This window comes from Ipomoea triloba, chromosome 13 (genome assembly GCF_003576645.1).
Source record: "Ipomoea triloba cultivar NCNSP0323 chromosome 13, ASM357664v1".
Classification (NCBI taxonomy): domain Eukaryota; kingdom Viridiplantae; phylum Streptophyta; class Magnoliopsida; order Solanales; family Convolvulaceae; genus Ipomoea; species Ipomoea triloba.
Window position 1 is genome coordinate 31875861 of NC_044928.1, and position 13554 is coordinate 31889414.

The window sequence follows — 13554 nt, forward strand, 5'->3', positions numbered from 1 at the left end:
TACCAGTGCACTCAATAATTAGCTATTGAACTAACTACTCAGGATGTTTTGCAGCATTCGATCTGAAATCACAATCTACATTGAGTTAAGGAGAAATGAAGTCCATATATAATCATGCATTTCATCTACGATTAATTGTCATCGAGGTTTAGACAAAGGCAATAGGCAGCTAAGCCAACTACTGGGACAAACCTAAGATAGTTCACCACACCAACCTTGTCCTTCTCAATGTTTTGCAAGTTGTCTCCTATGAGCCACGGTTGGAAAATCATGTATAGACAAATGTCCCAGATGAAGGCGTAGGCAAGTCTTTCGGATCCTAGGTAACTCACCAGGAACTCCCATCTTTCTGATATGCCCCCAAAATTACCATCCCCGCGGCCAAAGATTGCCCAAAATGTTGACAGCAAACAGACACCAACACCAATCAGGCCAACAATGCGTGCACCCCTAGTCATGACGGAACCTAATTGAGAGGTGATCTTTCTTGGATCATCATCTGTGCCACCACCATTTAGCCTAATGGCCATGTATGGTATTAAGAATGCTGCAGTGCAGGATATACAAACAGTTCAATTACTTATTGTAAAACTCTACTGCTGCCAAACAGAGTTTTCAGTATTGCATATTCCATTTGTCCAGCAAAATAAGCCATTGAGTTTGGGAGAAAACTTACTGTTTGTGAGGAACATTTGGAAGCCCCACAGAACATCCAGTGATCCTTTATACCTGTCCCTCTTACGGTCAGTGAACAACAAAGGCGCGAACATAAATGTCCACCCGATAACAAAATTGAATAATCCTTCAGACATCTGGGGGAGAGAGAAAACAAGGACAAAAGCAGCACTTGAGCAAAGAGTTAGTTTCATGTCAATCAGTTATTAGTTTGATGATGAATAAGTTGATCAAGTTTATTATATCACAAAGTACTTACAGGATGAAGCACTGGTGCCTCTAAGAAATGAATGCCAACTACTCTGCCACACAAAAGCAAGATTCAACTCTAAGCAGAACAATATGCAAAAGGTAGGCAGGCCTATAACTAGAGGAGAGAACAAACTAAAGCCTATGGAAACTACAAAGAGAATTTATGCATTTATGTAATATGATAGCAACTACTGTAATAAACTTACTGAGTGTGGATGCATGGTTAACATCTTAGTAGCAAAATCCCTAAAAAAAGTTATAGCATATAAAGGAGCCACTCAATTAACTTAAAAAATCCACCTTAGCTAAGAAACATACCAATGTTTGATAGAGGCAGAATAAAAAAGAAATTGAGGGAAAGGCCAAGAAGATCATTCACTGTGGCTGAACTGATTCTCCATACAGGATCACCCTGCATTACACAAGATAACATACATACAACACAATAATATAAATACAGAAAGCATAATTAATATATTAATATTAATGAAACAAAATGCAGGCAGGCGCTAAACAAACAGAAATTAACACAAGATTACAGGTGCATAGGGGAGCAAAAACAGCCAAAGCACATAGACCCCCTCTGCAATCCATAGAATAGTCTGTATTAATCTTCTCCTCTGAACATTATCGTGGTTTTCTAGAATCGAGCCATCGCCACTGCCGCCGGATTTCGCAGCGACAAGTACCTTCCCGCGTTTCCAGTTGAGTCCGCTGAATTTGACAAGCTTGTCTCTTCTGCGCAAAGATCCCAACTTTATGCTACCATGAGGCCATTTAGTAGTCTTGATATGAGCAAGGAAGTTTTGTGTTCCTCGGAGTAAAAAAAAATTAGGTGGCCGCGTCAAAGGCGTAGTGGATAGCAAAGCCACCGTCGTCATCGCCGGCGGTCGCCTCAAGTTCTCTCGTTTTATCGTTGGTGTACAAAAACTGATAATGTAGTGACAAAACTATCATCGTGGCTGGCGCGTGTTCAAGTGTTTGGCCGTCCTGATTCGTAATTAAGTGGCAGAGACCGGGGCAATTTCGGAACATTGGATTTATGGTCTATGACTCTGCATGTGGGGCTTAATTGTTTTTGTTACGCCATTTCTCTCTGAAGTTATGCTAAATGCCATATCTCCAATAGAATGACAGTGCAGGGTTCTTTCCATACTTTTAATTTGTTGGAAATGGTCTGACTGCAAATTATTTTCTGCACTTTTAAATTTTAATAGTGAGCATTAATTCATCATCTCCAAAAGAAGAAGCCTTGACAAATTGTGCAATACAATACAAGATATATATGACAGATCCATAGCCAAATTAAAGAGATGGAAGAATCCAAAAAATGAACAAAATCGATGGACATGTATGTATGTATGTATGTATGTAAATACTCAATCTCTGATGAAGTATTATTGTTCAGTTCCTTGTCAGCGCCCAGCGATGTTTGGGTTGAGTTCTCATTGAGATAGGCTTCCTATCCTCATTTAAATTGTCTGCACTTCTATCTTCTGTCTTTGCAGGTTGAATTTTGGGGTCGAATCCACCACCTTCAACATCCCCATTATCTTCATCATCAGTACCTTTGACATCTTTTTCCTCATTAGTTTGAATAGTGTGTGGAGCTTTTGTTGTGTGCAACCTGGGACTATTATATGGAGGATGATCAGATCCACCAGATTCTGAGCGAGAAAGCTCCACGGCAGCTCTGGCAGCTGCGGCCGCATAAGCTGCTGATTCAAATGCTGCCTGGGCGGCATCAGCCACGTCCTTGTACTTTCCCTTCACTTCCATTATTTCTGCACCATCTTCATCCAACACAGGGGGATTGGGAATACGATGATGAGCAGCCGCCCGGTCTTCCTTGCTGTCCACACCCTTTTCCTCCTGGAATCACACTTTCTGATTATAATTTGCTGGACTAGAAAAATAATCTAATAAAACCGGCCAATTCAAGAATTTAATTTAAGCTAGCCTGCGTTAGGTTTTGTCACTACTATACGTACCTTTGTTGCTTCTTCAAGCTGCAAAACAATGTCATTTTCCTTTGCGATTTCTTTGAGGACCTTCAATCTGGTTTCATGGCTAGGCATCCTAGTCGACAGCTTTTGAATCATCTGCATGTGCAGTGACGGATGGAAGTAGTGCGTGGTTGTTAATATATATATATTCATATATAAGCTAGCTAAGACGATAGATAGATAGATAGATGAATGTTGTATGTATGTTTACATATATATATACCTTTGGATTGACTCCACAGTTGTTTCTAAGCTCAACAGCCCGGGCGGTGAATTCCTTTCCAAATTTTGCAGTGAAAATGGCGCGAAGCTCTTGAAGCTCTGGGAATTCCCCACACCTTGTAGCTGCAAAAATCAAACTGGATATGGCTTCCCTCAACTCATCAGGACAAACCCTGAACAAATTAGAGGTAAAACAAGTACGTCGATCAAAACATGAAATAAATACACTTTTGTTCAAGTGTGAAGCTAGGGAATTGAATTGAAGTAACTTACTTTTCGTGTTCTAACTGGTTGATCCTTTCTGTCAACAGATTACAGTAGCCTTCAACTACAACAAACACATCCAACATGTTCTGCTCCTTGATCACATGCTCAACCTGAACCAACAATTCAGACAAACAATTCAACGCTATCAGATCAGAGAGCCCAACCCACTTTAAAAAAACACATTAATTAATATATGATAGATTACCCGAAGAAGAGCTCTGTCGTGTTGTCCGAGGTTGAGCAGCTGAAGCACATCGGAGCGGGCGATGGAACACTTGGCCTGCCGCTGGTTCTTCAGAACGGCAAGGCGGGAGATGGCCAGGTTTGAGGTGGCTTTCAGCTTCGCGCTCTTCAAGCTTCCTCTTCCAAGCAAGGCGTCAATCCTCTTTCCCATCGGCTCGTTTGTTTGTTATTAGGGGATGGAATGAATTGAAGTTGTATAGTAGTATGTAGGCGGGGGATCGGAGAACAAACGAGCCCTTTCTGTTTACACCTTTTAATTTGGTGCTGACGATTAGATTATTATATGTATATATGTATACGTGAGGTTTGCGGTTACAGCATTAACTCTGATCTACTCCATAATAATACGCTGATTGGATGGATAATGGATATGAATACGTTTCTTAGCGGGCGGACGTGTGGGGATACTATATATATATTTACCTTATAGCCTAAGTCTTGCCAATGGAAATTACACAGTGGACTATGTTGCCTGACGCGGTTGGACTTTTTTGCGGCTGTCTTGTCTGACGCGCTCCAGTTTTGTCATTTTCAACATAACATATAGCGGGGAGAGGTGGACTATGTTGCCACCCAGCGTTTACTATTCACTATTTTTCGTAATCCATGAATGTATGTTTCAGGCCAGGTTAACCCTACAAGTTCAACAATTGTTTGCTTGTCCAGTGATCTCGGCAACGAATGTCTGTCTCATTTGGTTTTTCTTTATTCAAAGGTTATTTTGAAAATTGTATAAATTAAATAGGATGTACGTTAAGGTTTTTTAATTTGCCCAACTCAATCCAAATCAAATTACCCGTACTAGAAGCGATGGTTCTACTCTTTGCTTGAAGAGAAGAATAATGAGTGTGCTTGCTATTTCTCAACTAAAGTAATATATTTCCAAAGCCGTCCATTAGAAGAAATCATCAAATGTACTAGAGTACAAAACTATAAAATAATCAGATCTCAAAAATAGATCAACCCAGCCTGATTAACAAAACAAAACAAAACAAAAAACTGTAGAATCAGAAAAGGACGTAGTTGATAAAGTGATTTTCCCGGATGAGTTGATCAATTATTTGGGGAATGTTCCACAACAATTTCGTCGACAATGACCCTAATAAGAAGCAATCAAGACTACAGGGGTTTCTCTATTTTTTGCCAAAGACACGTACACTTAGGCAGCAAAGTATATAAATCATTAAATGATTTTGACTTTTGAGGAGGTAGTTGGTCCAATGAAATCAAAACCAATTACCAGCTTCTAGAAACAACTTACAAGTCGACCTAATGGCGAATGAAGTACAGCAGTTGCTGGATTTAGCCTTATTAAACCTATGCCTTCCTACTTCCCCACTACTTCAACTATCTCCAAACAAACAAATTTCCAACTCAAAATTCTAGCACTATAATTTGGCTGTGCATTAAAATAGATGATTTATGTACCCCCAGAGATACCACTCAACTATGTACCATTCCAATTATTTAATAAACAAACAAAATATGGAAATATGACAACTCATGGTGGATTGCCCATCCAATGAATGGAAACATAAATGCTGACAAACTAATCCTGTCATACACACTCATATTTCAAGTTTTATGTTTTCGTTTCTTTTCTTTTCTGCCAGAACCAAAGAGCATCCAAAATACAAAGTCAAGGATAACTGTTCCATACACTGGATCATCAAGAAGCAGACTACATGAGCTGCTGCATTATTACCAAAATTTGGTTGAATGACCAAGAAACAAGTCAGCCACCAATACTTTAGACACATGGACAATAAACTTCCTTTGAATCTAGTACAACAAAATATATTAGGATACTCATCTAATTCCTGATTGATATTGACCAACAAGAACAACATAACTGAAAGTAATGCAGCACACCTAGATACCCATTTAGTCATCAAAAATAATATAAACCAAATGTAAACAAGAGTACTTACTATAGTTGCAGAACCATGAAGGCAACCCCTTACCCCTCCTATCAACACACAAAGTCCAATAAAAAACACAATCTTTAGCAAAAGCTTCTTATAAAAAATGAACAGCAGAAAAATTGAAAGGACAACTCACTCTTGAACCCTTTCTCAGTTCAAGGCGTCTTAACATCTCCAGACATTCATTGCTCCAGCATGTGACCACACCATGGATCAGACGCAAATCACGCAATACAATATGATTAGCAAACTGAATTTATGTGAAAACTTGACAGAAGCAAAAACAATGCATTGAAGTAAAGGTCACTGAATCAGTTACCCCAGTTTGGGAGGCATCACAATACATTCAGGACTTTAATAAAAAATGTCCCATGCATACCAAAAAAATTGCATAGAGAGGAAATGCCTGGTGACCATCATCTACTACACCTTCCCAACTCTTGACAGTCAAATTATGCATATGTATATACTATATACAATCAAGATTCAAACCATCCACAAATTGTGGGCCCAAATTCTAATGCAGAATAAGTCTACAATCACCAACAGGACGAATATCAGCAAATAAGCAAAGTTGGCATTAATAGGACACAAAAAGCATAATAACTGCAAATGCTGTTGTCACAATAAGCTCCTAACAAACAAACCAAGGTACCTTCTCCAGGGTGCCTTTCAAGCAACTAAACAACTGAATGCTTGTCCCATAATCCTGGTAGATATCCTGAACGAAAAACCAAGTTAGATTTTCCAGGACCCAAACAATTTCAAACGTAAAATGGGTATAATGCTATGAGATTTAGAGCATAGGAAAAAAGAAAGAGATCACAAGGATTCAAAATTAAGACTAAACCAGACATGGCCAAAACCAGTAAAATCTCATTTACACGTACATTGATAAACATGCTTCTATCAATGTGAAACCTTTTAATGTGTCTTGAACCATCACAATTGCAACAATTGTGTCCAAGTACATCTTTAAACAATGAAAGTAACAGGAGAAAACATGTTGTGTAGAGCTTCCTAATGGTGACCATTAAGAATTGAGTACAAAAAGAAAAATGCCATTAGCAAGTTATCTTACAATAGAAACAGAAAATAGTCCACTGAAAGAACAGCCAAGAAAGAGGCCTCTCCCAGTCAGCTGTCTTCTCTTCCCCCCTTCAATCACGACAATCACTCTGACCACAGCGTTTAAGCCAGCAGAGTATATAAAACAGATAAATGCCCAATGGTTAGACTGAATGTAAATTTAGTTATCATAATTCTACAGGAATCTAGGGCAACAGCATGTCTGCAGTCAAAATCATCATCATTGATCACTTGCCCGTAATGAAAGGATGGCTCAATGCTTGTGAAACTGTGAGTCTCTTATCTGGATCTAGCATGAATATTCTCTCAAGAAGATCTTTAAAATTTGTGAACATTTTTGGATCCTCACCAGGAGAGCCCAAAACAATTGTACCAATATCTTTTGGCTTGATATTAGTAATCAGCTTTCTTACAGCCTGCATGTCAAATAGGAAGTCCTAATTAAAACCAATAAAATTGTCATCAACTATCAAAAACTAGGAATGCAATCTGTAAAAATATTGCTACCTTTTTTGTGACAGGGTCCTCTTCTGTTGCAAGAAAATTAAGATCTTGATCAAAGTGTCGGTCTGTAAATGCTCCCTGTAATAGTTTTGAAGGAATGCAAAGATGAGTATCCACTTCAGTTCATGCTTTACAAGTTGCAAATACAATGCAAGGACAATAGGAACAATCACCCAACATTATCAACAAACAAAAGGAGTCTCAATCTCTAAAACACATTAACCAGATTTAAATGCAAAAGAGGTGAACTTTAGCTGACAGATTAAACTGACCTTTCTAAGCATTTTCTTTGGAAATGGACCCTTTAATTCCATATGAAGACGAAGCATGTCATTGTTTGTTGGACCAGGAAACAAAACTTTTCCAGTATAAAGCTCATACAAGCAGCAACCAACTGACCACATATCCATTGGATGGTCATAGGTCAAGCCCAAAACTGAAGTAATAAAAAAAATAAAAACTTAGAATAGTGACAACAAGATATCAGTGAGTGAAGAAAAAAAAAAAGGATGTATGCTAATTTAAGGGGCACTATAAAGCAGCTCATGAGTCATGAGGTATGAAATCAACTCATTCCTTTTGGGGATTTAAAGAGAAAAAACAAACTGCTGAAGAAAATATCAAGAAATAAGAATGCTTACTAATCTCAGGGGAACGGTAAAAACGGCTCACTAGGTATGGAGTAATCTCATTTTTTCCCACAAACATGGCATTACCAAAATCACAAAGCTTCAGAACATTTTTTGCTTCATTCACCTGGCATAAGCAAATGCATTCAAGCCCAACCATAAGCACATATGAAATATAACAAAAAGACAACCATCATATCTAGATTGGGAGCAAGGAGGGGGCCATGAATAGGTAAGCATGAAAGAAAAGGTTGCATACCAGCATGTTATCTGGTTTAATATCACAATGAAGAACACCACAGTTTTTTAAATGTTTCAACGCAATGAATAGCTGCTTCGCATATGCCCTCACAGCAGTAAGTTTTAGTCCAATATTCCGGCCAAACTTCTTCAAAACCTCACGAAGATTCATATGAAGAGATTCAAACACTAAGCAAAGATGATTCCGGTACTTGAAGCTAGAAAGAAAGCGGACACAGTGACGCCTATCCTCAGGATCTGTACCGACTAACTTCTTCAATATCACCAACTCTTCCATACCAGCCTTGTACCTATGCGTAATATCACCAAGAAATTAGGTTGCTTGTAAAGCAGGCAGCAAGTGCAGGAACTGGGAAAGGAATAAAACAGAAGAACATACATTGTTTCATTATTACGGATCATTTTTATTGCTACCTCTTGAGGATCGCCAGGTTTAGCCTTTAGATCTTTAGCACGGACAACCATTGAGAACACTCCTTTTCCATGGGCTGCAATGATCTCATATCGGCCATCAAGCACTTCTCCCAAACGGTAGCCTTTGTAAATGACAAGATGTAAAAGTATTAGATTGTATGACCATGGATGTGATGAAAAAAAAAATTAATAAAGCTCAGCTACACAATTATGTTGGACTTTGATGTTCTGTATATTGAATGAAAGTTGTGCATTTCCCCTACGCATAGGGTTATTTACTATGAATAGGTAGTATATGTGTCACAATCGTTTTTATCTACAACATTAGGAATTTAAAATCAGAAACCATAATGCTATATACTTGCCATATATCAGTTTATACAAGAATTATAATTAGAAATCCATGACAAAGAGACAATAAAGGAAAATGATGACTATTGAGGTCACTGTAAATAAAGGAAGATCAATGACGATCATAAAATGGCAAAGGAGCTAACTTACTATAATACCCCTCTGCATCATCCCAGTTATCATTAAGACCACTTCTTTCAATAGCTAAACCATCTCCTTTACCCTGAGAGACAAGAAAAAATAATAATTATATATATATATATAAAGAAGAAAAGGATTTGGTCTATCAAAATCAAACATAAAACATGAGATTGATATGATGAATATGTCAACTGCTGTATAGCCAATCCCCACTTTAATATGTTAAGTCCAACAACACCTTCAGAGATGTGTTGATGTCAAAGTAAGCAAAGAAATGTTAGTGTGCATAGTTATATTTAAGACTTACTTGTTTGCGAACTCCTGCAGGTGATTCTCCAAATATATCATCACAGAACATGTCATTTGACCTCTCACTCTGCAATATTTAACAATTCTAAGCTGTCAATGAGCTATGTCAGTGAACACTTAAAGTACTTAAATTACAAAATATTATCCATATTCATTTTACATATACACACACAGAGGCCAAAAAAAATAAGGAAAACCAGAAAAGATAGACATCCATCCATCAATATATTTCCCATACGAAGAAATAAATGAAGTTGCACTAAGAATTCATAATGGAAACAGAGAATTTAAAAATATATAGCAGTTGCAATAAAACTTGGAGTACCTTTGGACTACCCTGTCCCAGTCCACCAACTCCAGAAGTCTGCTCATTCACAGAAAGGTTATCCTGGTGAGGAGATTTTCCAACAGAAAACTCTTGGTCACCAACATCAGTGTCTGCATCATCAGTTCTAGCATCAACTTCTGATGCAAGATTAACACCTTGAACTGGCTGAGCAGACTGCTTTACTAGACCCTTATCTGTTTAATCCACGAAAGGTCATTGTTAAGGAATAAGTGATGCATAACCCATAAAGAGAGAGAACAAGGCAAAAAATCCAGGGCCATAAACTACAAACATATGTGAACTATGAGCTAATAATATTAGATAAATAGCCTACTAAAAGAACTCCAATATTGTAAGAAACCAATGCTGATATACAAGTATATAAAGTATGCTATAACCAAAATGTTTGTTCAGCAGAACAACCATTGGAACAGCTTAGAACTTAGAGTATACATAAAATATTTCACCCTAAAATGAAATTAAAGAACAAGATTGCGAGCGCAGCATTAAAGCAGAAGCATCTAAATAGCTTAATCTATGGAACTGCATATAGAGAGGAGGAAAAAAAAAAAAAAAAAAAAAAAGGAGACCAATAAAAAAATTTAAAAGTTAAAGAGAGGAAAGACTTACCACTTTCTTCTGAGTGGATTTTAGGTTGCATCTGTTGCTGCTGATTCTTGTATTTTTCAAGTATAGCTTGCCTTCGCCTTCTACTCTCCTCCTTTATACTCTCTATATCTTCTTCTTGTTCAGCAAGTTGCATCGTGATTTTTTCCTGATACTCTTCCTGTTCATCATCATCTCTGCACATAAAAAGAGTATTCCTATTAAAATAAGAACTTTTAAATACAGGATGTACAGACATGAGAAAGATATACCTTCTAAATTTCTCATTTCCCATTTCTACTAGTTTTTTGTCAGAATTACTTTCTTCTACATTGTTTGACGTCTCTCTGTGACTGTGGCGAGTCTCATCATCTCTAATATGCCTGGAAGCACTGTACCTATCTCGATCACCATAGCTACTACCAAAGTCATCATATCCACAACGCCTGCTGGATCTATCACTATCCCTATCCCTATCTCTTTCTCTGTCTCCACTTCTACCTCTTCTGTTCTCCCTATCCTTATCTCTCCTTTCTCTCCCCCTCTCCCGATCACTATCAATATCCCTATGTCTATCCCTATCCTTCTCCTTCTCTCTATCCTGGGTTTTTTCTCTTTTGCTCTCCCTCCCCCTCTCCCTCTCCCTCTCCCTTACCCTGTAATTTTCTCTAGCTCTTTCGTTATCTTTATCTCTGACTCTATCCCTGTTAATTTCTAAGCTTGCCTCCCTATATCTTTCAATAGTCTCCCGGCTATGATGCCTTTCCTCTCGACTAACATATCTACCATGACTGGGACTGCGCTCTCCTTTTTCCCTTGAAAAATCTCGGCTCCCATGCCAATAGTCTCTACTACGTCTAGTCATTCTCTCATTATCGGAATCATTTTTGTATTTCCAATCCTTATAATACTTATCATCTAACTCAGATGGCCCAGACAGATTGGGAGATTTTGATTCCTTCCGAGAACGACCTTTTTGATAGTATCCATCATGAGGAGAGGCTCCATCACCAGCCTTGTGTCTCTTCCCAGCATCCTCAGTTGTCAAAGAATTTTTCTGATTGAAATCATTTTCATCACCACGGTAGCTCTTTTGCTTTCTATCTTCTTTATCAGGAGAGCGCTTTCCATCATGTTGTCTATGGTCCCCTTTATGATATTCTCCAACAGAATTGCCATTGGTATGATATCCCTCACTAGACATTCTTTCCCGACCTACATGCTTGTGAATCTTATCATCCTCATGTTCTCTATCTTTCCTCTTTGCATTGTACCCTCCTGAACTTATTGAATTCCTGTCAGATTTTTCCAAATTGCTTTCAGAAGGCAGACTGGGATTAGGGCCATCTACTTGAGCTCCATGAAGTTTCTGCAAGTAAAATACAAAACAAAAGAAATGATTAAATGCGCAAGCTCCTGCAGCTTTCCATCATAAATAAATTACAGAAATGAACATTGTGATGGCAATTGCATTTTGCAAACCACTAACTACTGCTTACACATAAAATGAAAGCCATCAGTCTTCAGAATACACCTAAAGTACTTTGCCCGAACAATATAGTCTAATACTGTGCATGGCTCTGGACAGAATACAAATTATCAGGTCTATGACATGCATACTGGAGCTAACCCCTTGCTTCTATCATGCAATTAAAACACAATTAATGCATCATACAAATGACACAATGGAATGCTCAAAAAAAATGCAAAGCCCTTACTGGTTGCTTAGTAAAAGAATCGTGGAAGCTGGACATAAAAGATGTTAGATTAACAAGGATTGTGAAACAAGATTAAACCGCATTTAGCATGGTACCATACACAAATGAAGTAGCATTTGCATATTTTTTTAAGCAATCAAATGTACACTAGTGGAGAACAAATATTTACTGAATTTACTGAGACAACATGAGGGGAATAGAACACACCATGTCTGGATTACTGAGATTGACAATATGATGGTTTTGAAGTAGTTTATCTTCTGTCTCCCTATCTAAATCCAATTCCTTGGTCCTAGCAGTACCATCCACGTCGTCGTCGTCATGAGCAGCAGCAGCAGAAGGTAAAATATCGTCAACAATCTCCCCTTCCTCCATATCGTAATCAATCCCCAAATTCGAACTGCCCACGACCACACCCATAGCACCGCTGCCAAGTGCCTTCTTTTCGTTCTCAATTTCAGCCCCAGCCTCGGCAATCTCATTTTCGGACTTGGAATCACTCTCTTCGTGCTTCTTGCTGCGGCGATGGTGGCGGTGATGGTGATGGTGATGGTGACGGTGCTTACGGCGTTTTGATGCCTCCTTAGCTTCGTCATCGGAAGGAGAGGAGCGACGGTGCTTGCGACGAGAGAGGTCAGTGGAATCACTAGCCATTGAGGGTTTAATTGAATGGAAAGCCTAGAATTAGGGTTAGGGCTTGATTTTGCAGAGGAGTTGAAGATTGAGGAAACGGGTACGAATTTCTATTTTTGGGTCCTGATCGCAAGAATAATAATGATGAAATTATCACAAAATCTTGCCGGGGATTTGTTTTTGTTATATATATATAGTAAGGACTTCAGAAAAGGAATTTTATACAAGGACCCCCCAAATTACTTAATATTACTCCGTATTTGAAACAAACTAGTATTACTACTGCGGACTTCCAAAGTATATCAAACTTAAATGTTTTTTTTTTTTTTTTGAATATAGAGACCAAACTATATGAATCTTGTTCACGACTTATTCATATTGTTAACAAATAAAAATAGGTAAAATTTTGTGTGAAACTGTCTCACGAATCTTTATCCGTAAGACAGGCTCAGTCGAGGTCAATATGTAAGGTATAATTAATAATATGATACGTCTACATCAAAATATAAAAAATATTATATTTTGGTCCTAAAAAGTATTACGTTTTTCATTATAAATAAAAAACATTTTATTTTTTAATTAGTATGTTGTATTATATTTACATATTGACTTGATCCGGCTCGTCTCACAGATACGTGAGACGGTTTCACACAAGTGTAACACATGAAAGAAGCGTATATATATACCATTACAAGAGATATAAAAAAGAAGATCGAACATCCCCTAGTTAAAATGGTCAAACAATTAGCTTGGTAATTATAAAGTTTTAAATTTAGTAGCGGGATTAAAACCTATTATAGTGAGTTGTCATCTAATTTATCCAATAATTTGTTATTATATGGGTGTGTCTGGTAATGTAATGATATTTGAAATGTAAAATTATCTAACAATCATATCAGACATTAATTAATTATAAATATATGAATGAGCATCTTTTAATTTACTTTAATAAAACATCAAATGTTGATAACATAGGATTTA

At 37.7% G+C, this 13554-nt stretch overlaps 3 protein-coding genes across 7 annotated transcripts; all 3 read right to left on the reverse strand.

Moving 5' to 3' along the window:
- Window positions 1-56: 56 nt before the first annotated feature.
- LOC116002244 lies at window positions 57-1997 on the reverse strand. Its single transcript, XM_031242343.1, has 5 exons — window positions 1467-1997; window positions 1246-1339; window positions 935-972; window positions 677-812; window positions 57-547 (listed from the first exon to the last, which is right to left on the reverse strand). The coding sequence occupies exons 1-5, from the start codon at window positions 1806-1808 to the stop codon at window positions 132-134; spliced, it is 1026 nt and encodes a 341-aa protein (XP_031098203.1). The 5' UTR covers window positions 1809-1997; the 3' UTR covers window positions 57-131.
- A 157-nt stretch (window positions 1998-2154) lies between these two features.
- Window positions 2155-4040, reverse strand: LOC116002243 (IST1 homolog). Its single transcript, XM_031242342.1, has 5 exons — window positions 3628-4040; window positions 3429-3532; window positions 3157-3328; window positions 2919-3029; window positions 2155-2799 (listed from the first exon to the last, which is right to left on the reverse strand). The coding sequence occupies exons 1-5, from the start codon at window positions 3814-3816 to the stop codon at window positions 2332-2334; spliced, it is 1044 nt and encodes a 347-aa protein (XP_031098202.1). The 5' UTR covers window positions 3817-4040; the 3' UTR covers window positions 2155-2331.
- A 1117-nt stretch (window positions 4041-5157) lies between these two features.
- Window positions 5158-12735, reverse strand: LOC116001766 (serine/threonine-protein kinase prpf4B). 5 transcript variants are annotated; one of them, XR_004094276.1, is made up of 15 exons: window positions 12148-12735; window positions 10495-11591; window positions 10247-10419; window positions 9614-9810; window positions 9287-9355; window positions 8989-9061; window positions 8453-8609; window positions 8072-8363; window positions 7825-7939; window positions 7456-7619; window positions 7187-7261; window positions 6672-7095; window positions 6246-6311; window positions 5727-5778; window positions 5158-5634 (listed from the first exon to the last, which is right to left on the reverse strand). XR_004094276.1 is itself a non-coding variant. In XM_031241702.1 (12 exons), exons 1-12 carry the CDS (start codon window positions 12592-12594, stop codon window positions 6907-6909), a joined length of 3048 nt encoding a protein of 1015 aa, XP_031097562.1. In that variant the 5' UTR covers window positions 12595-12735; the 3' UTR covers window positions 6447-6906. The 5 variants fall into 5 exon arrangements, 1 of the variants encoding a protein (XP_031097562.1); XR_004094277.1 differs by having other exon boundaries at window positions 5158-5358; window positions 5597-5634; window positions 5727-6311; XR_004094275.1 differs by having other exon boundaries at window positions 5158-5447; window positions 5597-5634; window positions 5727-6311.
- Between the last annotated feature and the right edge of the window lie 819 nt (window positions 12736-13554).